This window comes from Cebus imitator, unplaced genomic scaffold (genome assembly GCF_001604975.1).
Source record: "Cebus imitator isolate Cc_AM_T3 unplaced genomic scaffold, Cebus_imitator-1.0 Scaffold572, whole genome shotgun sequence".
Taxonomy (NCBI): Eukaryota; Metazoa; Chordata; class Mammalia; order Primates; family Cebidae; genus Cebus; species Cebus imitator.
In genome coordinates this window covers 510231-535097 of record NW_016107887.1, presented here as the reverse complement: position 1 = coordinate 535097, position 24867 = coordinate 510231, and the positions used below count along the sequence as shown (strand labels likewise).

The following is a 24867-nucleotide window of genomic DNA, read 5'->3' as shown; positions in this document are numbered from 1 at the left end:
GCGCCGGACCAGTGGTGGCATTAGATTCTCATAGGAGCACAAACCCTATTGTGAATTGCACATGAAAGGGATCTAGGTTGCATGCTCCTTATGATGATCTGTCACTGTCCCCCCGTCACCCCTGTATGGGACCATCGAGTTAAAGGAAAGGCTCAGGGCTCCCACTGATTCTATATTGTGATGAGTTGTATAATGATTGCATTATACATGACAATACAATAACAACAGAAATAAAGTGCGCAATCAGTGAAATGCACTTGAATCATCCCGAAACCATCCCCGTCTCTTCGGTGGAAAAATGGTCTTTCACAAAGTCGGACCCTAATGCCAAAAAGGCTGGGGCCTCATTGCCTTGGAGTGATGCCTGCCTGGATGAAGCAGGGTGGCGGGGGTCATACAGGGATGCAAGTGACAGATCCAGTGTCCTGGGTGAGAGTGGGGGTGTAGCAGTCATACCCCCATGACCTGGCCTCCCTGCTCCACCTCCAGCTCCTGTCCCTCAGGAGACCCCTCCTCCCTGCACAGAGGATACAGGCAAGGCGGGGTCACAGCCAGACCACGGCTGAGCCTGCACGTGGGCATGCACTGGGCCTTGATGAGGCCTGCAGGGAGCTGGTTGCTCAGAGACGAGCCCTGCCTTTCCCTTCAGTCCCAGGGAGGGGCTCCAACAAGCCAGGCTTCCCAGGAATGGGGGTGACCAGCGGAGGGAGGGGTGACAGGCAGCTTGGCTTGGCCCAGCCTGGCTCATGCACACCAACTGCATCTGTTCTGCGAATGGGGGCGGGCAAGTGGGAGGACACATCCCTGGCATTCTGAGGAGCCAGTTTTGGGTGACAAGGGGCTCCTGCCACCCCTGTTCCCTGCAGGAGGTGCCAAAGCCTTCCTCGGGGCACTGAGACCAGGAAGCTTCTGGCCCAACTCCCCAAGCAACGCCTGGTGTGGGTCAAGGAGCCTGGTAGACAGAGCCCCTACTCCTAAGCTTCTGACCCAAGGCGTAGAAGGGGTACACAGGACACCCCATGGGGGTGGAGATGCCTATCTCATTTCTCTCCTACTGCCCAGGACAGCGTCTCCCCCAGGGCCCACACTTTGAGAGCAGCAGAACTAACCTGACATCCCAGGTGAGGGAGTGAACGGCTACCTGAGGGGGGCCAATGCTGGCAGACCAGAGACACAGTCTGTACATGGCGGGGGTGGACAGAGCAACAGTGAACTGCAGGCTAGAAAAAGACCACAGCACACACCCATGCAGGACGGTCAGATCCCAGAGCGGGCAGAAATACCACCATGCCATGCCCACTGCTTGGTGGACGTGGCCAGCAGATTAATGGTTCCCAAAGTTGGCTGTGTTAAAGTTAATCCCCAGAACCTGTGAATATGTCACCTAACACAGCAAACGGGGAATCAAGGTTTCAGATGGAATTGAGATTGCTACGTGAGGCTGGGTGCCGTGGTTCATGTCTGTAATCCCAGCACTTTGGGAGGTCGAGGTGGGTGGATCACGAGGTCAGGAGTTGGAGACCAGCCTGGCCAACATGATGAAACGCCATCTCTACTAAGAACACAAAAAAATTAGCCGGGCACGTTGGCACATGCCTGTAATCCCAGCTACTTGGGAGGCTCAGGCAGAAGAATCACTTGAACTCGGAAGGCAGAGGTTCCAGTGAGCTGAGATCGTGCCACTACACTCCAGCCCAGGTGATGACAGTGAGACTCCATCTAAAAAAAAAAAAGATTGCTACACAGCTGACATAATAGGAAGACTATCTTGGATTAACTGGGGGGACCCCATGTAATCAATCACAGTGCCCTTAAAAAAGGAAGAGGGAGGTAGACGAGGAGGCTGGCGCGGCCATGTGAGAAGGACCCAGCCTGCTCCTGCTGGCTTTGAAGACAAAGGAGGAACCGTGAACCTAGAAATGGCTTTAGAAGCTGGAACAGGGAAAAGCCCCGCTGAGAGCCTCTGGAAAGGAACACAGGTCTGCTGGCATCTTCAGCCCAGTGAGGACCATTCCAGACTCTGACCGCCAGCACCGGAAGATAATCAATGTGCACTGCATAAGTCATGAAATCTGCGGCCATTTGTGACAGCAGCATAGGAAACAAGCACAGCTCCCCTTGGAGGCCACTGCTCTGGCAGGAAAGACAACACACACCTCTCCCACCCTGGCCCCCATCACTGACTGACCAAGGCGTCCCAATCCATGGAGCTGGGCCAGCGCCTCAGAACCCTGTGCCCACAACCCTCAGGCAGCCTGGCTGTGTGGTCTCCTGAGTGCAAACTCTCAGCTCATCCTCGGCTTCCTCTACTGCAGCTGTGATGGCGTATCCCCAGATCACAGCCCGGTGCTCATTGCGGTCCAGGCTGTGAGAAATGGCACCATTCCCTATCTCCCAGGGTTGCCACCAGGTTGATGGTTCAACCTGTGGGCATTTATTCCCACATCCGTTCCAAGCCTGGGTCTTCCACAGGCCCGTGCCTTCAGTCTGGGGGAAGATCAGCACACACCCAGGTTTCTAATGGGCCTGTCTAAAGCAACTCCCTCTGGGGTCTCCGGCTCTGGCAGATGAAACTTTCTCAGCAGGCTCCAAACTCACTTGGGAGTGAAACAAGAGAAAGATGGAATGAGCACCAGGGCTGGTTACTCAAGGCAATTCCTGCCCAGGAGGTAGGTCCACTCCTTCTCTGCAGATACCTGCTAGTGGCCTTGGCAGACAGGGCCTACAGGGGCTGGGGGCAGGGGGGCTGGGCCTGCTTGAACATGGGCTACCCTCATGCCCTGAGAGTGATGCAGGCTCATGCAGCCCTCCACACCTCCCTGAGGCCACACAGGACACTGAGCTGTATTGCTGGCTACTATCTTCAGGAAATAATCAGTCCAGATGGAAGAGATGGAAACAGTGACAGGCGACTACAGGGAATGAAGCAAGGAAGGAAAAGGGAGACGGTGTCCCTGAAAATGTTTCTTTAACAGGAAGCCATTGCAAAGAGAAAAATGGCCTCAAGCCCTAAACAGGAAGATCCGAGGCCAGGCCTCCAGCAGGGAGGGACTCTTGCTTTGACTTTTAAGGAGAATCCAGATGTGAGCACCTGTGGGCAATTATAGTGTGTTTGGGAGAGAAAAAAAAAAAAACCTAAAATGTGCAAATTGAATCATTCTAATAGAGTCGCGCTGAGGACCCACAGCCAGAATGACCTCCATGCCGATGCTTCTGCGAGAAGCTGAGCAGTGCTGCAGGTGACAAGATGCCCCCGGCAGGGCAGCAGCCCGTGATGCCTGGACTTGCGGCTCTTGCTCATTCGGAGTCCAGGTAGAAGCCACGTGCTAAAGGGACGTTGTGTTCCTTGCTGGGCCTCTAAGAGGAGTCTCCAGAGTCTCTGCGGATGAATGTGACCACAGGCCAGGCCAGGAACAGGGCAGAGCAGGGCAGCGAAGCCATCTTACCTTGAACACCTTGATCTGGCAGCTGGCTGAGTGCAGGTGCTCCGTGTACTCCCCATTCTCATTCTGCTTAAACGTGTCAATCTGCACTCGAAAGGGCACTCCCTTCTCGCCCCCGTGCTTCCTGGGGGTGAATTCTGTGCTGATGCAGTGCACCTGGGAGCAGAAACGTTGGGCAGGTGGCAAGGCGGCACCCAGCAGGACCCTGGATCAACCACGTGCCCCCTCTATGTGGAGGTGTCCTTCCCTGCTTGGCCGGTGCAGGCCTGTTACACCCTCCCTGCTCTCCCTGACACATCCATCAGGCTGACGGCCTCCCTGCTCCCCTGCCTGCAAAAGACACATCCCCCCCACACCTTTATCTCTTTACTGTGGAGGCTCTGCCTGACCAGCTAAGTCCCTACCACTCCCCCAAGCCACTGACCCTGATAACATCAACCTAACTCCTCACCCAGGTTTCTTTCCCTTGGCAAATCCTACACTGAGGGCCGGGACCACAGCACACCCTGACGGCTCTCTAATGTGTCCAAGCTACTCAGGCCAGGCTGGAAGCATAACCAGAAGGCTGGAACCATTTCTGTATTTCCGGTAGGTTCCTACTACATAAATGGCCCTCGATATCAATGTATTGTTATAATACTACGATCATATTATAAAAATCTAATCTATAATTGTAATAATAACTGTAATAATCATTTTAAAATATATTAAGAATATTGTAATTGTAAAAAAGAGAGACAAAGAAAAGATCGCTAACTTTTACGAAGTGATTCCTCGAGACTGGGCCTGTTAACGGCTCTGTATTCATTATCTTATTTATAAGATGGGAGGTTAGAAAACTAAGAGTCTCCGAAAGGGGAGGAGACACAGCAAGCGAGAGAGCCGGGATCGAGCCAGAACCACAACCACAACGCCACGGTCACGTCCTCCACCACCTCGATCTCACATGGCATATACACCAGTAACTGATAAAATTCATTCAACGATGGAAACTAAAATAGAAAAAATGTTTACTTTCAAATGATTTATGTTGGAAAATACTCATTTTAAAAAAACTTATATATTCTTTTTTTTTTTTTCCCAAGATTTGTTTAAAGGAGCGTGAGGTAAAGGAAAAGGGATTATCAAGGATTATTATCAGGTTTCTGTTTTCTGAGCAGCCAGGTAGGTGACAGCACAATGTATATGATAGGAAACACTAAGAAAGAATCAAAAAACTTATATATTCTATGGGCAAAACCCAGATAGAATTCTAAAACCTTCCAACTCCTTTCCCTAAATAGGGACCAACGAGCTCTGTGACTCTTCACAACACCCATTCTCTCTCTTTCCTGCAGTGACAGGGAGGAGAAGCTCATCCAGATGGGTGAGTTTTGGGAAACTGCAAGCAGGCCACCCCGAAGACTAGGCCTTCCCCTAGGGGGCAGTTCCCTGCGGCCCACCTGAATGAATGCCGAAGCTCTCTTCGCAGGGTCCCACAAAAACTCGACGGCATTCAGCTGGGTCGGGCTGGCCCTGGGGTCCAAGATACCAACAGACAGTGGAATATCTGCATACACACACACATACACAAAAGTGCAATTGTCAGCCTCGCCCTAATATTTACGGAAGGACCCAATTACAGGTTCCAATTCCTTCACCCCCTCCAAATGCCAAAAGCTCTGAAAAAGTTTTGCGTAACTTATTGGATGGAAAGCCTGACCTGAACCACAAGTGTTATGTTGTCTTCACCCCATTTTGTATGACTCATCTTTTTATTTTGCTACAGAAATCTAACTGTGTGTGGCTGCCTGTTGGGGATGTTCCCTGATGCTCTGGGTACACACACCGTATTGTCATTCTAGCTTCTGAATTCCAAAACCCACCCGGCCCCAAGGATTATGGATAAAGGACTGTGGGCTGGTCCCTGAGCCCCTAGATTCCCTTTCCATTGCCAATCTATCTCTGTGATGCTCACAGTTCTCTTCAATATTTACCACAATCCTTTAAGGCAAAATCCTTCTGCAGAGGCTTCCCGGAACTCCCTGTGAGCACGTCTCTAAATTCCACAGACCTTTTTTTTTTTTTTGAGACAGAGTTTCTATCTTGTTGCCCCAGGCTGGAGTGCAATGGTACAATCTCGGCTCACTGCAACCTCCACCTCCAGGGTTCAAGTGATTCTCCTGCCTTAGCTTCCCAAGTAGCGGGGATTACAGCTGTGTACAGCCTGGCTAATTTTTGTGTTATTAGTAGAGACAGGGTTTCACCATGTTGGCCAGGTTGGTCTGGAGCTCCAGACTTCAGGTGATCCACCCGCCTCAGCCTCCCAAAGTGCTGGGATTACAGGCATGAGCCACGGTACCTGGCCAATTCCACAGACCTTTCTTTTCCACTGAAAAAGGGAAAAGGTCCTCCTTGAAGGCAGGACCCAGTGTATGGTCAGCTCTGCAAGCTCCCGCGGGTTTTTACACAGAGCAGGCACAAGCTAAAATGCCTTATCGGCATAGGTCCTGGTGGCATCCAGGAAGAACCCAACGTGGCCTGGGTGCCTCGAGCCTTGCTTGGCTTCTCCCAGCCAGGAGACTCACCAATGTCCAGGATCCGGTCCCCGGGCCGGCTCCACCGCCAGCCCTCCAGCTGCTGGTGCTCCGTGTACTGCAGCCGGCGGTCATGGAAGACCACGCGGATGATGCTCTGGGGAGGGAGGCCAGCAGGGGACACGTGACTGTGGGGGCCAAAAGGAACCCACCTGCTTTCCCTGAGCCACAGCAAACCATCCACCTTGGAGGCCCCTCCCTCCTAGAGTTTCCTTTCCCAGGTCTCAAGCTTCACCCCACTTCCCCCTCCTCAGACTCCAGTAACACTAACGATAGCAACAATAGTGATGACTACCATTTGTCCCAGTATCACAAGTGCTTTATGTCTAATGTATTAACCCTTTTGTGCAGATGAGCAAAGCGAAGCTCAGAGAAGTTCAATGCTGCCAGCCCATCTAATCCCCACCTAGACATCAGGCTCCAGAGAAGCCAAACAGACGCTGCGTCTCACCGCTGAGGGCTGAGCTGAACCCGGCCTCTCCCTAACCTTCTAGCTACTCATGCCCAACCCCAGCAAGCCCAGGACCCACACCCTTACCAAGCCCGTCTCCCCAAGGCGGTAAGAACTCCTGTGAGGCTTACCTTGACATATTTTGTGTTCAGATCTTGAAAGTCTCCCAGCTTCCGATTCTCCAGTAGTCGGATTTCGTAAGACTGACCTGGATGGGGGTGAATGGGACATTTTCCATTTCTGAGTGTTTCTAAATTTGGGATTCATCCAGCTAGCAGCCTTCTCAACACCCTCCGTGCCCACCCAGGCCTCAAGGCCCTGAGAAGCAAAGCAGAGAAGAAAGCCCACAGCCAGCTCAGCTCACTCTCTGGACTGACGTCAGTCTGACCACCCTGCCTGGTCGGGCCTAGGATACCCCAGGCAACATACCGTGTGGCCCTACTAGAGACAGCACCTCTACAAACTTCAAAGAAACAGAATCCAGGAAAATACAGTTAGCATTAAAATCACTGAACACAAACTCATAAGCCTTTACAAACCCCCAATACACCACAGCTACTTAAATTCACATTACAGGGTAAATATCCAACCATGCCCTTTCTGAGAGTAAGTCCGAAGGAATAAAGAAGCCTGTTAAACATTGTCTCTAATGGCAGAATGCAAAGCGTGTTCCCCAGTTAAAAGAATTCCATGTATTTGAAAGGGTATGGAGATTATATTCAGGGACACATAACCAGCACAGGCAGGTGAAAGGATATAAATGGAACCAACGTCCACCCATAATAACAGAACATTTAAAAGCATCTATGAAACCTGAAGGAAACTACACACATTTTATTGAAATATAAAATATACCATGAATAAATAGGATACACCATGCTCCCAGAAGGGAAGACCATTGTATATAGATTATATATATATAGCTGCCAATTTTCCCCAAATTAAATGTTAAACTACAATTTTATAAGACTCTAGCCTATATCACAACTTAATAAAGGGTGTTTTAGAAATAATACAATAAATTATTTAATAATTTGTATGGTAAATCTAATTCGCTTTCTAAATTTTTTATTTTTAAAAATTATAGACTCTTAAAAAGTTATAAAAATATGGCCAGGCGTGGTGGCTCATGCCTGTAATCCCAGCACCTAGCTGAGGCAGGTCAATCACTTGAGGTCAGGAGTTTAAGACTAGCCTGACCAATATGGTGAAACCCCGTCTCTACTAAAAATACAAAAATTAGCCATGGCGGTGTGCGATTGTAGTCCCAGCTACTCGGGAGGCTGAGACAGGACAATCGCTTGAACTGGGGAGACGGAGGTTACAGTGAGCCAAGATGGCACCACTGTACTCCAGTCCGAACAACAGAGACTTGGTCTCAAAAAAAAAAAAAAAAATAGTGCCTTGTGCCATGGAGAATGCGTACCTTGTGCCAGCATCCTCCATGGCAGTATCTGATGGAACCACGGTACATTACCAAAACTACAGCCCTTTCTTTGATTTCTAGGGGTTTTGCACATTCCCTCTCTCTTTTTCTGTAGGCTTGTATGTGTATAGGTCTATGAAATTTTATAATACGTGGAGACTAGCTTTTTCTTTCAGAGTGCAGATCCTCACAGCAAATACCAAAACAAGTTATCACTGGATTGAAAAGTCAATTTCTTGTGGAGGAATAGGGACGATGTTGATCAAAGGATACAAATTTCCATTAGGTGGAGTAAGTTCAAGAGATCTATATACAACACGGTGACTATTGTTAATAACAATTCATTGTATTCTAGAAAATTGCTAACCATCTATTTCAAGTGCTCTCACTACAAAAAAAATTATAAATGAGGCAATGCGTGTGTTACTTAGCTAGATTCAACCAATATACAATGGATACGTATTTCAAAACATCATGTTGCACATAATAAATATACACAATTCTTATTAGTCAATGTTTTTAAAAGTCAATTTCTTAAGGTTTTATTTTAACATGAATGACTATTATCAGACACCCAAGAAGGAAGAACGTTCTGAACATAAAACCAATGGAAAGAAAAGGATATCTGGCTACATAAAATGTAAGATGACTTACATGCATGAACGTGAAAAACTTAATGCAAACTAGGAAGAGCAAACCCCGTGGCTATGGGCCATTTATTTTATTTTATTTTTGAGACAGGGTCTTGCTCTGTCACCCGGGCTAGAGTTGCAGTGGCACCATCAAGACTCACTGCAGCCTCAACCTCCCTGCTCCGGCTGTTCTCCCACCGCAGCCTCCCAAGCAGCTAAGACTATAGGCACATGCCAGCATGCCAGGCTAACTTTTTATTTTTTGTAGAGACGAGTCTTGCTGTGTTGCCAAGGCTGGTCTCGAACTCCTAGGCTCAAGTGATCCCCCTGCCTTGGCCTCCCACAGTGCTGAGATTATAGGCATGAGCCACCACCCCTGGCCAAGAGTCATTATATAGCTCAAAAAGCAATTGATAGTAGTACTAAGACACCCCTGTAGTGAGTTGAATGGTGGTCCCCTAAAAGATATGTCACATCCTAATCCCCAGAACCCAGACATGTGACCTTATATTTGGAATAATAGTCTTAGCNATGAGGAAGTCACCCTGTGATCTGGGTGGGCCCTCAATCCAAGTGTGCTTATAAGAAACACGAGCAGAGACAGAGAAGAGGGGAGGCACCATGTTACCACAGAGGCAGAGATGGCAGTGACGGGGCCACCAAATCTTGAAGCTGTGAGGTCTCCCCAAGATCCCCCTGCCGAATTTCTGACTGCTAGTCTCCAGAACCGTGAGAGAATAATATGTTTTTAAGTTAATGCATCTGTAATTAACACGTTTGTGGCAACCTGTTACAGCAGCCACAAAAAACAAATACACTCCCACCCTCACCAACGAATAACAGAATGGACAAAGAATACGAAATTAAATGATTAAATCATTCATTCCAAATGTTTGCTCATGCCTACAATCCCAGTGCTTTGGGAGGCTGGTCTCCAGCTCCAGCCCTGGTAACACAGTGAGCTGCCATCTGAGCAACAATTTTATGCCAAGTGTGGTGGGTGGGAATCCTAGGAACAGGGAAGGCAGCGGAGCCACATGGCGCGGCGCGTTCCTGGAGTTCTCACCGCAGCTCCCCACCAGCCACGACGCTGGCCAGGCACAGCCATGCTCACTGGGCCAGACTCCATCTCAGCTATTACGAAAGTCTCTGGTCACATGCCAGTGAACACCTCTTGACCACGACAAACACCAGCGCTGCTCATGGTGATGTGCTGGGCGCCTTTCCCATCAGAGGGAAGAGGACCAAACCCCAAACTCTGGTCCTAACCACTTCTTACCTGTTCAGGAGACGTGACTCCTAAAAGGGTCTTCTGCCCTATTCAACATGGCCAACTTTCTGAAAAAGCCAGATTGCACACATTTCCAGGCTCCTAAACCAAGAATCCAACACTTCTTTGACATCGACATAAAATGTGCCTCACACACCCTAACTGGTTTTTCCAGTGTCCTCTGCCGTCGGTAGATAAAGAATGCAGACAGCTGCCCAACCAAGGTCCAGGTGGTCATTAAGTGAGTTTACGAGTGCCCTAGGGCCCAATTAGCACTGACCCCAGGCTCTGCAGGGAACCTCAGCTCCCGCCAAACAGCAGGCACCTCCTGTCCTGTAGAGAGCAATTTCCAGGCCTGCACAGAAGGGGCAGCCACTTGGAGAGTAAAGCCATTGAGTGAGGCGTTAGGCCCAGGATCACAGCTTCTCCTGGGCCAGGGATCGTGGCCACATGAGCCTTCTCCGTTAGCAGCGGAGTCCTGATCCACACACTTCACCACCAAATCTTCCTTTCTAGTCATGCAGATGGACGTCCAGTCACCCTCTGCGTTCCTACCCCCATGCCAACACAAGTGGGCCCAGGCCGACCTCTCACCCAACTCACACAGCACAGTGCCATCCCAAAAGCCATGAAGAAGGCCACCACCCACAGTCACACACAGGCTGATGAGTAAGGTCACACAGGCTGAATGTGTGACATGGGCATTTCTAGGGTACATGGGCATTTCTCTGCGGCCAGTATCACTGCTGGGCGTGGGTGGAGCCAGCACAGTGGGCCGTGAGAAGGCGCGGGTTGTGTCTGTTCTGCTTATCATTGCGCCATCTGGCACACAGTAGGCACTCAGCAAATGCTTCCATGTCACTTCACCCTCTTTACACTGCTACAGGGCTGTTCTCTGTTAGAATTACAGGGTTTGCCAAAGTGACACATTCCTGCCCTCAAAGGGTTGGCAATCCTCTGGGGTACATCAAACAGTATGGGAAGAGCTGTACTATAACATTTACAATTCCGTAAGAGGCAAAGGAGGCCCCAAAGTGAGCAACAGGCATCCAGGACGAGGCAGGGAGTGTCAGACAGGCTTGAACCAGGAGATGAGAAAACATGTGATATGGGCTTTGAAGAGTGGCCAAGATTTTTGTAATTCAGGGAAAGAATGATAAAGAAATCCCAAAGCCAGTCTGATGCGGTGGCTCACCCCTATAATCTCAGCACTTTGGGAGGCCAAGGCAGATGGATCACCTGAGGTCAGGAGTTCGAGACCAGCCTGGTCAACAGGCAAAGCCTTGTCTCTACTAAAAACACAGAAATTAGCCGGGCATGGTGGCGGGCACCTATAATCACAGCTACTCTACTCAGGAGGCTGAGGCAGGAAAGTTGCTTGAACCCACGAGGCAGAGGTTGCAGTGGGCGAAGATCATGCTACTGTGCTTCAGCCTGGGCCACAGAGCGAGACACTGTTCAAAAAAAAAAAAAAAAAAAAAAAAAGGAAGAAATCCCAAAGCAAAACACAGCCAGGCAGAGGGGGAGGAGTGCCTCTAGGGAACAGCAGCAAACAGCTCCACTCACAGGGCGCTTCTGTGTGGCAAAGCCCACTCAAGTAGTCACCCCCCTGGCTCTCCAGCAGCAGTTAGGATCACCCACCCTACTGGATGGGGGAAGCAGAGGCCCAGAGAGGTTACGTGACTGGGGCAAGCTCACACAGCTCATAAGTGGCAGAGCCCGGATCAGAATCTGTCAGTTTCCAGAACTTAACCATACTCGCCACCTCCACCTTCTGGGTGTTACTTGCTGGGCACAGGACAGCTGTAGTTGTCCATGATTCCCTCTCAACCGCTCCTTTCTGGAAGGCATCCGCTTCCATTTTGCACACAGGTTCATGTGTGCCAAATGTCGTATGGTGCAACTCCCCAAGTTAAGATTTTTGTTTGTGTGTTTCCTACATTCTCAACAATGATCCAGGAGGGAAAACAAATCATTATAGAAGGTGGCAGTAAGGCCTGTTCTAATTTAAGAATTGTAAAATGGGGGGGAGGGGGGCAGGGGAAGCTGGTCTTAGAATCAAGGAAATAGGCTAAAAATAACCAAACCTGAATTGTCATGCAGCCATGTGGCAGTACACTGTGAGCCCTATACGTACATCATTTCACTCAGTCCTCGACAGCCCTATAAGAAAAGTCCATTGTTGCCCTATGTTATAGATGAGGAAATTAAGTTCCAGAGAGGTGAAGTGTCCTGTTAAAGATCGAACCTGGTCTATCTGATGCCAAAGGTGGAGCACGTGGCCACTAGACCACCCCTTCCACACCTGCTAGACTACCACACATGACGTTTCGTCATGCAAAGGTCCTATCTGGCTCTAATATTCAAGGAGTGTATCTATTACATTTCCCCTGAACTTCTTGATACTCATTTCATTTCGGGACCTTCTTCTATACATCTAAGCCCTCCCACTTCTCCTAAGGCTCCGACCCTCCTGCCCCATGCCCTAGAAGTCTCATGGATGTGGCATACAATTTGATACTCATTTCCGTGCAATACACTAGTTCCCCCTGAAACACATGTTGCCATACTCTGAACATACTGAAGTCATGGCAACTAAAGCCATGTTGTTTTGGCACGGAGACAAAACAAAGGAAAGAACAAGAAGCCAGACTAGACTTCCTTATTGGGAAATTTCATATATGACACTATAAATGAGGATGGGGCCATCTCTTCTCAGTACTGTGCGATAACTGGTTATCCATATGAAAAAACTAACCCCGACTGCATCATATATGTAATAATTTCTGGGTGGGCTGGGCACAGTGGTTCACACCTGTAATCCCAGCACTTTGGGAGGCCGAGGTGGGAGGATCACCTGAGTCAGGAGTCTTGAGACCATCCTGGCCGACATGGTGAAACCTCGTCTCTACTAAAAACACAAAAATTAGCTGGGCATGGTGGTGGCCACCTGTAATCCTAGCTACTCAGGAGGCTGAGGCAGTTGAATTGCTTGAGCTCGGGAGGCAGAGGTTGCAGTGAGCCAAGATCGTGCCATTGTGCCCCAGCTGGTATGACAAGAGCGAAACTCCATCTCAAAAACAAAAACAGCCAACCAAACAAACAAACAAAAAAGACAAAAACACAAAAAATTAGCCAGACGTGGTGATGGGTGCCTATAATCCCAGTTACTTGGGAGGCTAAGGCAGGAGAACCACTTGAACCCAGGAGGTGGAGCATAGGTTGCTGGAAGGTTGAAGATGCACCCAGCAGAGACTCTGGCGTACAGGAGGTCTCACAATGGCCCCAGGAAACCTCTGGGTCCAGCAAGAGCTTCAGCAGGAGGTAGAAGCATGCTGGACATGCAGTGCCTGGAAAGGCTTCAAGGCAACTCCCTCCCAAGTCCTGGCCCAACCCTACACCGTCAACTGTTAAAGGCCTTTTAAAAGCTAGCAGGGTAGGAGGCCCAGGTTGCTTTGTGATGAAAACTTGCCAGCAGGTAGCTGCCAGCCCAGCCCAGAGGAGCCAAGGTGACCTTGGGAGTGGCAGGGGCCGGGGAGGGACAGTGGCAGGCTCCACCCGCCACCCACCTCCACCACAGGCTGAGCCCAGTGCTCCGCCCCCCTCCTGCCTCCCCTCCAGCTATAGCCCGAGGGTGAGGGCAACCAGGCAGCACTCCCTACCCAGGGGAGGGGTAGGGCTCCTCAGCTAGATTTAGGCTGCCACACCCTACCACCCTCCCAGAAGGATGGCCTGGGTCCTGCCCAAGGGCCCTGAGTCACACAAATGGGTGTGGAAACTTCTCTACTCCAAGCTTACATCTGCGTTCAGGCTCCGCCCCCTTGCCCCGCCTGCCTGAGGAGCAGCAGGGAGCAGGGAGGAGGCTAGACACAAGTACTCAATGCACCTTTGTGCTCTCCCTCTTCCCACCTGCAACCCATATGTCCAACACCTTCCAGCCCGAGCATCAGCACACCTTCCCTGTGAAGGGCTGCATAGCAACGGGCTTCGGCTTTGTGGGCCAGAAGATCACCCACAACTACTCGACTCTGCCACTGCAGCCAGGAAGCAGCCACACGCCACACAGGAATGAATGGGCACGGCTGCGATCCATTCAAACACTGTGCTTTTGGACACTGAACTTTGAATTTTCATATAACTTTTCTTCTTCCTGCTGACTTCCTTCCTTCCTCCCAACTTCTTTTGGCACTTTGCAACTTTGCCTGCCCCTCTTCCTTGAACGAGGGCTAAGTCATAGCCCTCCAAGAGACCATGGAAACAGGCCACCAGTTCACCCGAATCAGGTCACCCCTACCCCCAGTGCCATGGACAGTCTGGTATGTGGTCAGGTTTTAGTTAACAGTAGCAGAATTTGATGTTAAATTCCTTACAGCAAATAACAGAACTGGAACTTGTCAGCCAAACCATGAAGAACACGAAAAGATGCTCCACCTTACTAATGTAAAGAAAAGCCAAATGAAAGCAACACAGCCAGCACCTGATCACCTGCCAGATGGCAAAACACGAACAGATCGCTGGCAACCCACCAAGACAGAGATGTAGGGAAATGGGCCCTCACCTCACACATGCTGGAGCTGGCAGATAACACGCTACAGCCTATGGGGCATTTTGGCAGTACCCATCAATATTTATAATAAGCACCCAGCCTAGGGCCCAGCCATCCCATCACCAGGACTCCAGCCTACAGAACTTACATGCTTAAAAAATCTGCACAAGGCTGGCTATTCAAAGCGGCAGTACTGCTACAGCACCAAACTGGAAATGAACAAAATGGTCAGCAATCATGCTATTACTCAAACGCAGAGCCATCACAGAGGAAGAGGTGCTCGCCTTCACCCAGTACTGCTGTTAGCATGTGCACCTCCTGCGTGGACCACTGAGGACTCAGCTTCATCTACTTCTTGTCCCTGCCCAAAGAGCACCGCCTGAATCTCATCACGAGGAAACAGGCAAACCCAAAAGAGAGACCACCTACAATCTCCTGGCCCGTACGCTTCAGAAGCATCAACACCATAAAAGACGAGGCGAGACTGAGGATCTGTCCAGACTCAAGTGGGGTCAGGAGAGGGGCAACTAAACCCAACGTCCAGTCCTGAACTGGGTCTGGGTCAGGGCAAAACCTGCTTTGGGACATCAGAACAACTGGCCCTATTTTAATAGGGATGGATGATAGGTGAGGGTATTATATGATGTTAAGTTTCTCAAATTTGATAATGTACTCGCGGTTATATAAAAGAATGTCTTTGTTCTGAGGAAATACACGCTACAGTATAAGTAAAGATCATGTTGTCTGGCCAGGCGCAGTGGCTCACACCTGTAATCCCAGTACTTTGGGAGGCCGAGGCCGGTGGAGCACCTGAGGTCAGGAGTTCGAGACCAGCAAATATGGTGAAACCCCATCTCTAGTAAAAATACAAAATTAGCCAGGCGTGGTGGCTAATCCCAGCTATTTGGGAGGCTTGGGAGGCTGGGAGTAGGTGGATAATCCCAGCTACTTGGGAGGCTGAGGTAGGACAATCACTTGAATCTGAGAGGCAGAGGTTGCAGTGAGCCGAGATCGCACCTCTGCACTCCAGCCTGGGCAATAAGAACAAAATTCTGTTTAAAAAAAAAAAAAAAAATCACATTGTCTGCAACTAACTCTCTAAATATTCATGGAGGAAAAAATATATATAATAGAGATGTCTACATCAATAGCTATCCCTAGCTATACATCCCTCTGTAGAGCTATAATATATATACATCTATAGATAGATACACATACACATAGGTACATCTATATCTATATATGTATTATATAGAGAAAGAGACTAGATAAAGCAAGTGTGACAAAACATTTAAAAACTGGTGAATCTGGTGGAGGATATACATACTAACTTTTTAATTCTTCTATAGTTTGAAATTTAAACCATAATACTTTTTAATTCTTCCATAGTTTGAAATTTAAAATTACTTTGAATTAGAAGGTAAAAAATAATTTTAAGGCTGGGTGCAGTGGCTCACGCCTGTAAACCCAGCACTTTAGGAGGCCAAGGCGGGCAGATCAAGAGGTCAGGAATTCAAGACCAGCCTGACCAAAATGGTGAAACCTCGTCTCTACTAAAAATACAAAAATTAGCTGGGAGTGATGGCATGCGCCTGTAATCCCAGCTACTCAGGAGGCTGAGGCAGAAGAATCGCTTAAACCCAGGAGTCAGAGGTTGTAGTGAGCCAAGATCACGCTATTGCACTCCAGCCTGGGTGACAGAGTAAGACTCCGTCTCAAAAAATAATAATAATAATTTTAAACCTAAGATGACGAGAAAACTCAGGCAGACCTAGATTGTTATAGATGTGAAAAGTCGTTCACCATCACACACATGAAAAAGCAAGTTGCTGAGTATGTATATAGTGTGACTGCACTTTTGTTTTAAAATAAGTTATACTCAAACCCATATATTTTTAGTCTAATATATACATCTAACAATGGGCAGAGAAGGACTTTACCCTGTTAAATTAGGTACAGCTTCAGAATTGGCTTAAAAAAAAAAGCAACTAGGGATATACTGCATCTGAATCTGAAAAATACAAAACAAAGAGGGGCAAGCATGCCACACTGTTCCAAGTATATAATGGATGTTCACACGACAGTGATTGGTATTTATTTTCCCAGTGTCAGGCTGGTACCCAAAAGCCAATCAGACAGGTAGGTATTTGGGGAAGACAGTCCAGTTTATAGTGCACCAAACACATGCAGACCATGTAAGACAGGCAGAGGCCCCATCAGGGTCTCACTGGGAGATCACCGTGAAGAATCCACAGTACACTATCACTATGCCCATTTCAGAGATGAAGAAACTAAGGCCCAGAGAGGTACTGACGTGCCCAAGGTCGCAGTGCAAGTTAATGGCAAAAACTCAGTAGCCTACGCCCTGGCCCCAGGACAAGAGGGGAAAGGGAACTGGGGTCACATCAGCTCCACCACCAGGGTTGAGTCACGCCCTCCCACACTGTGGCTGCAGGACCACAGGTGAGTTCTTAAACCTCCCAGCATCTCACTCTCAACATCTGCAAAATATTTTCTGCAGAAGTCTTGTGAGGATTAAATGAGGTAATATACTTCCTGCCCACATGTATTAATAGTAAGTACTCATCAAGGGCCAGCCCCAGCTACCATTGACAAACAACAGGTATTATATGCACCCTCCTACTGAACCCCACCCATGCACAGGTCACTGTACTCTGCTACACACAGAAGCTCTCCTCCAGCCCTCACACAGCTCCACATACCAAGTGACCTGGCTACCAAGGTCACAGAGCCAAGAGGCAATCCAGCTGGGACACACCCCCAGGGAGCGATAATTCCACCAGGCCATCTGACTGTCTTCCAGGATCTGCTGCTGCGACCACAGCCACATACAGGGCAGGCCGTCCCTCTCCCAGCTGGCCTCCCCTGGGTGGTGCCCATCAGGTGCTCCTGCAGAGCAGTATGGAAAGCCGAGCGGCTGTGCACCAGCGAGCAGAACCCAGCGCGGGGCCTCCTGCCCAGATCACAGTGTTCCCAAGAACAGGAGGCGACTGCCCAAGCTAGCCAAGATTTACAGGTTGTTTACTTTCCAACAGTTACTGGTTTGGGTAATTAATGCCGCATAAAACATAATGGAGGCCATCATTACCACTGAGAAAGGAAGGCTGGATGCCAGCAGTGCTGTGGTAATGGTAGATGCAGAAGGCACAATCCTGAACTCATCGTGCCCAGCACGCATGGCTTACCTTGTCCCTTGCACATGTGCAATATTATGCAAGTGTCTATTGACACAGAGCACTCACACATAAGAAGACAGCATGCTTCAGGGAAACAGCTTTGCCAGCAACAGACCTGAACCCTGAGCCTGATGGACTTGGGCAGGGCACTTGACCTTCTCCTTGCAGCTGCTTATGAATGCTGTGGGCTAGGCATCATATCAGGCATAGATGAATCCAAGTAAACACTTGCAAGATAGTTACTGAAGGCGCCATAGAAAAAGAACTGTTTATAGGGCTGGGGCAGGCAGAATACAAGATGAGACTTAAGAGCCTGTAGTGCCAAAAAGTGAGGAAATGCTCCAAAAAGAACAAAGCCGTGTCAGAGCAACACAAGCACCTACCCAAATGGCACAGCTGAACAATGTAAACAACAAAATAAACAAGAAATGACTTCATTTTTACCCATAGAATAAAAGACATATCCATGAGTACTGACGTAGGAAGTGAATAAGTTAATGGTAGAGAAGGAAAAACTATTTTATAGTAGCATTCCAATTACAAATGTAGAAAGGAGAGGGAATCAACAAAATCACCAAAAGGCAAACACTACAGTAATAACTGGTGTAGACACAATCTAACAACGGATGCTAAAATAAGTGGGCAAATGATTGAGGGGGAAAAATCAAGCTGTAAACAGTCTCCAGGTCATCTCCCCCACCCCAAGATATTTATCAATTGCAAAGGAGGAAATGTAACTTCACAGTGGAGAAACCTGGCAAACACTACCCTAACTGAATCAGCAAGGTTAACAGCACCGGCAAAAGACGTATCAGCATCATGATCCCCAGTGCACTGCCAGGGACACAATGTCACTTCAGTAGTAGTCTTGCCAATAATGTATAACCCCAATCTCATCATTTAAAAGACACCAGACAGACTCAAACTGAGGAACATTCTACAAAATCAAGCTCTTGGACAGGCATGGTGGCTCATGCCTGTAATCCCAACACTTTGGAAGGCCAAGGCGGGAGGATTGCTTGAGCTCTGGAATTGAGCAGCCTGAGCAACACAGACAGACCTCGCTTCTTATTTATGAAATATAATAATAATAAATTAAAATAATAATAGGCTGGGCACAGTGGCTCATACCTGTAATCTCAGCATTTCGGGAGGCCGAGGCAGATGGATCATGAGATCAGGAGTTCGAGACCAGCCTGGCCAACACGGTGAAACGTGGTGAAAAATTAGCCGGGTGTGGTGGTGCCTGTAATCCCAGCTCCTCAAGAAGCTGAGGCAAGAAAATTGCTTGAACCCGGGAGGTGGAGGTTGTAGTGAGCTGAGATCACGTCACTGCACTCCAGGCTGGGAGACAGACTGAGACTCTGTCTCAAAAATAATAACAATAATAATAAAGCTCTTTAATTCTGAGGGTCCTGAAAGATAAGAAAAGACTAAAGGACTGTCACAGATTGATGAAGAGTCAGGAGACTTGACAACTCCCCTGCAGTGTGGGTCCCGAACAGTAGTGGGAGAACTGGTAATATGACTGTAACTGACAAAAAAGAACTGGTAAAAGGACTGTCGTAGTCAACAGAATTACACACCAATGTCAGTTCCTGGTTTCAGTAATTGGACCATGGTTATGTCATAGGCTAACATTATGGGAAGCTGAGGACAGGTACCCAAAACTCTCACTACTATTTTTGACACCTTTCTTTACATCTAAATTTACTTACCCCCTCCACAAAATACTCTGGGTCCCCAGATGAACACTGACATGCTCATAAGTACCTGGACACTCAATATGCATTTAAAAAAATGGTTTGATTTGCTCTTGTACTGGGAATATTATCTCTTTTTTCTATTTTATTTTATACTTGGTTATTGCTGGTACTTAGGAATTCACTAGTTTTGCATGTTGAATTTGTATCCATAGCAGATGAACAATATGAAACGGTAGATAACTGATTTTGATTTACCAAACGGCAAGAGCATCTGGTTCAACCTAATACCATGGTTCTTGCAGAACAATAAGCAAAAAGCCAAAAGAAAAATGAGCAATGGATATAAATGTCAGTTTCTGGCAAAAGAAATACAAAGGGCATACAAACACATGAAGATGCTTCATTTGTCTTATAACAGTTACTAGAAATCAAACGAATGCAAATTAAAATAAGGCGCTGCTATTCTCCATGCAGATCAGAAAAGATTCAAAAGGTTGACAATACCAAGTGTGGAGACAGGTGTCCTCCTGCACAAGAGGCAGGGGTATAAACAGGTACTTTCTCTTTGAGGGTGATTTGACAAGGCCTATGGAAACCCTAAACACACATACCATTGCCATTTGTGTGTGTGTGTTTGAGACAAGGCCAGATAAGCATCTTTGCTTGTTTATGCACGAAAATATACTCGAGCCAGGGATAACATCAGCTGCCTCTGAGGAGAGGCACTGGGTGCCCGGGGCAGAGGTGGGAGGCTTGCCACAAACCCTTTTACGACTTAAATTCTGAACCAAGTAAATGCATTAACTTGCCAAAAAACAAATTTTGAAAACAAAAAAAAAAAAAAAAAAAAAAAAAAAAAAAAAAAAAAAAAAAAAAAAAAAAAAAAAAAAAAAAAAAAACCTGCCCTGTAAGTTAGTAGGACAAAGGACAGTAAAGAGTAGAAAACCCAAATCTCTCAAGATAAGGTCAGAATCGTGACTCACTCAGGCACCTCCCCTCCAAGCCCTGCCACCTTCATAAGGGCTTGCGGCTCAGAAAGCGGGACCGGTGTGCCAGTCTGAGGGCCATCGCATGGCCACATCAATTGGCCCCCGGGTCTCGAAGGCAGGGCCCAGCCCACCTGGCCACTAGCTTTCCGCTTGCTCATATCCAACTCCTACCACCTGCCTGTCCCAGGCAGCCCCATTGTGTGTCCCAGCCTCTGCGGGTAACAAGGCCTTTCCGGAGCAGTCTCTACTAAAGCAACAGAGCCTGCTTCTCTCTCATACCCATGGTATCTAAGGACCCTCTCTGGAACTGCTCCTCTACTCCCAGCCTCTGGCTGCAGAGTGGAGCTAGGGAAGGCAGGGCAGCCAGGGTTAGTTACACAGGGCCCACCTCTTGGGCTACTTTGGTCCAGGTAAGCAGGTGACCACGCCACACCCGCAGTCCCCTCCTCCGAGTGTGGAATCAGGAGGGGGAATGACAGCACCTGTCTCTCTAGGCAGCTGGGGCCCTGTGTTCTCGGGAGGCTTTGCTGGCCGTGCTGTCTGCTGTCTGGCCACAGGGGCAGGGAAGGCGGTAGGCAGGGCTTGCATAAGGCAGATGCCCAGAGAGGAACAGACTGAAGAGTCAAAGAATCCTCCTGGAATTTGAGCCCCTGGTTCCAATGTGCTCCAAGTGCCCAGCTTTGGGACCTTGCTTTGGGGACCCCTGCTTTATGAGGCTGGCATACGGCCACTAGTCCATTACCCATACCCTCCCCATCATGAAGACAGACACTAAACAATAAATCACAACAAATAACAAGTGCTGGACGGCGAGAAGCTGGATCCCTCCTGTGTTGCTGGTAATGATATAAAACAGCACAGCTGCTTTGGAAAACAGTCTGGTGGTTCCTCAAAACATTAAACAGAGTCACCATTTAACCCAGCAATACCCCTCCTACAAATATAACCAAGAGAAATGCAAGCATTTTTCTCACACAAAACCTTTCCCACAAAGGCTCACGGCACCGCTACTCACAATAGCCAAACAGCAGAAAAAGTCCAAATGTCCATCAACTTTTAGTTTAAATAAAAACGTGGTCTATCCCACGGTAGAGTATTATTTAGCAATAAAAAAAGGAATGAAATACTGACATATGCTCAACATGGAAGACCTTAAAAACATGATGGTATGATGGTGATAGAAAAAAAGCTAGCCACAATGGCTTCTCCGCCTTTTGGCTAAGATCAAGTGTAGAAAAAAGCCAGCCACAAAAGACCACCACTTGTGTGACATCATTTATATGAAAAGTCTAGAACAGGCAAGTGCGTAGAGATAGAAAGTAGATTACTGGGGCCGGGCGCGGTGGCTCAAGCCTGTAATCCCAGCACTTTGGGAGGCCGAGGCGGGTGGATCACGAGGTCAAGAGATCGAGACCATCCTGGTCAACATGGTGAAACCCCGTCTCTACTAAAAAAATACAAAAAAATTAGCTGGGCATGGTGGCGCGTGCCTGTAATCCCAGCTGCTGGGGAGGCTGAGGCAGGAGAATTGCCTGAACCCAGGAGGCAGGGGTTGCGGTGAGCCGAGATTACTGGTTGCCTGAGGGTGGGGGAAGGGAGAATGGAAAATGACCACCAGAGGTGCAGGATTTCTCTAAGAAGGGACAAAAATGTACTAAAATTAGCTGCGATGGTTTAGTATATTTAGTTGATTACTAAGAAATGTTGAATTTTATACAGGAAATGGGTGAATTGTAGGGTATGTGAATTATATCACAATAAAGCTTTTTTTTTTTGAGACAAGGTCTCACTCTGTCACCCAGGCTGAAGGGCAGGGGCACTATCATGGCTCACTGCAGCCTCAACCTCCCAGGCTCAGGTGATCCTTCCACCTCAGCCTCCAAAATAGCTAAGACTACAGGCACACACCACACCTGGCTAATATTTGTATTTTTTGTAGAGATGGGTCTCGCTATGTTGCCCAGACTGGTCTTGAACTCCTGGACTCCAGCAATCTGCCTGCCTCAGCCTCCCAAAGTGCTGAGATTATAGGTGTGAGCTACTGTATCCGGACTGCTTTTTTTTTTTTTTTTTTNTTTTTTTTCTTTAAAGAGATGCTGTCTAGCTCTACTGCCCAGGCTGGAGTGCAGTGGCTATTCAGGCTCACCGCAGCCTCAAACTCCTGGGCTCAAGTGATCTTCCTGCCTCACCCTCCTAAGTAGCTGAGACTATAAGTAAAGCTCTTTTTTAAAAAACATGGTGGCTCACACCTGTAATCCTAGCCCTTTGGGAGGCTGAGGCTGGAGGATCCCTTGAGCCCAGGAGCTGGAAACCAGCCTTGGCAACATAAGGAGACCCTGCATTTTTTGGAAATACGTATATTTTTAAAATAAAAATAAAAATGTTTTAAGCTAGGTGCCACAGCTCTCACCTGGAATCCCAGTTGCTCAGGAGGCTGAGATAGGAGCCCAGGAGCTCAAACCAGCAGGCACAGCAAGATCCTGTCTTTACAAAAAATTTTAAAATTAGCCAGATATGGTGGCACAGTCCCAGCTACTCAGGAAGCTGAGGCAGGAGGAGTGCTTGAACTTAGAAATTTGAGGCTACAGTGAGGCATGATTACACCACTGTGCTGCAGTCTAGGAGACAGGGCGAGACAACATCTCTTAAAAGAAAGAAAAAGGTTTTGGCCGGGCGTGGTGGCTCACGCCTATAATCCCAGCACTTTGGGAGGTCAAGATAGGTGGATCACCTGAGATCAGGAGTTCGAGACCAGCCTGGCCAACATGGTGACACCCAATCTTTTTTTTAAAAACTTAAAAAATTTTATTAAAATTAAAAAAAAAAGTTAAAAAAAAAAAAGACTGAAGTACCACTCTGTGTTCTGGGACAAGTCACACAGCATCTCTGAGCCTCAATTTTCCCACCTATAAAATGGGAGGGTGGGGTATAGAAAGGCTAGATCAGTGCTTCTCAAACTACGGTATGTTCATAATCGCCTGGCAGCCTGCAGGGTCTGATTCAGTTGTCCTGCAGCAGGCCCAAGATTCTGCATTTCTAACAAACTCTCAGGCGACGTTGGTCCATGGGCGTTGGAAGCAGGCTCGCCCCAGCTCTCATGCTTTAGAAATCTACTCTTGCCCACTCTCTGTGAATTTCTAGAGCATGTGTGCTTTCTGTACCACTCAGGACTCACAGGGTCCTCTCAGCACCCAAATGGAAGTTACCAGGCAGAGTCACTGGCTGGAGAATGGCAGCAGAAGGTCAAGAATCTCCCAAATCCACCCAAGCACAGAGCACCTGGCTGGGCAAAGGGGAGGTCCCCAACCTGCAAAGCACAGAGCCAGGGCGTTTTCTTTGCACAGCTATCCTCTTTGCCCGTGGAAAGAAAGAAGTGAAGAAGAACAAGTCACCTGTCACAGCCTCAGTGCAGTGGCTAACAAGTCTTAGTGTACCTAAGAATTCATCACTGCAGTGCTTAGTGAAAACAGACCCCCGCCTCTTCCCAGTTCCAACACAACTTGTATGACCCATAAACATTCCATCTTGACTCTGGGCTTCCTTTCTTCTCTTGTGAAATGATGGGGTTGGAACAATCATGGTAGCTACTTGTGTAGGGTGGCTCCTTTATTTATTTGATTTTTTTTTTTTTTTTTTGAGACAGAGTCTCACTCTGTCACCCAGACAGGAGTGCAATGGCGCGATCTCGGCTCATCACAACCTCCACCTCCCACATTTGAGTGATTCTCCTGCCTTAGCCACCTAGGTAGCTGGGATGACAGGCATGAGCCATCACAACTGGCTAATTTTTGTATTTTTAGTAGAGTCAGGGTTTCACCATGTTGGCCAGGCTGGTCTCGAACCCCTGACCTCAGGTGATCTGCCTGCCTCAGCCTCCCAAAGTGCTGGGATTAATTACAGGCATGAGCCGCCGTGCCTGTCCAAGAGTGGCTCCTTTAAAACAAAATGCAAAACACCTTCCTCATTCAGAGCAGAGACTCTACACATTCTTCGAAGTAGTAATTTCTTTTTTGAGACAGGGTCTTGCTGTGTTGCCCAGGCTGAAGTGCAGTGATGCAGTCTCGGCTCACTGCAGCCTCCACCTCCCAGGTGAAAGCAATTTTCCCACCTCAGTCTCCCGAGTAGCTAGGACCACAGATGTGCACCACCACACCTGGCTAATTTTTGTGTTTTTTTAGAGACGGGGTCTCCTTATGTTGCCCAGGCTGGTCCCGAACTCTTGGGCTCAAGTGATCTGCCCAGCTCAGGCTCCCGAAGTGCTGGGATTTAATCTTTTTTTTAATAGTTTTTTTTTTTTTTTCTAAGTAGTAATTCTAACCATAGCACAGTGGCCTCTGAAACCTGACTCCAGAGCCCATTTCACTAAGAGCAAAGTGGGTCTTCCCACCCCGATCTGCCTCTCTTCTCCTCCAAATATCCACAAAAAAATTGCTGAAGTTAGTGGCAGAAGAAAAGTAGCACTTACTGAGACCCTCTGACGTACCTGGCCTGTTAATGTGATTTTTCTGCAAAGTATCATATAAATCATAACCCTGTTTCCGCAGTGACCAGAGCAAAACAGGAGCACAGAGTTTATTAAACCAGGGTCCCCTCCCCAGCCCCACTGATGGTCTGTCCTTTTTTTTTTTTTT

General features: G+C 48.1%; 1 protein-coding gene across 1 annotated transcript in view; it reads right to left on the bottom strand.

The window, feature by feature from the left end:
• Window positions 1–24867, bottom strand: part of TFCP2L1 (transcription factor CP2 like 1) — a 67349-nt gene that overhangs the window by 21843 nt on the left and 20639 nt on the right. Inside the window, exons 3-6 of the mRNA XM_017516079.2 lie at window positions 6602–6678; window positions 6011–6116; window positions 4886–4992; window positions 3447–3599 (exon numbers count right to left, since the gene is read on the bottom strand). Coding sequence (XP_017371568.1) covers window positions 3447–3599; window positions 4886–4992; window positions 6011–6116; window positions 6602–6678 — 443 coding nt within the window. The remainder of the gene's footprint in view (window positions 1–3446; window positions 3600–4885; window positions 4993–6010; window positions 6117–6601; window positions 6679–24867) is intronic.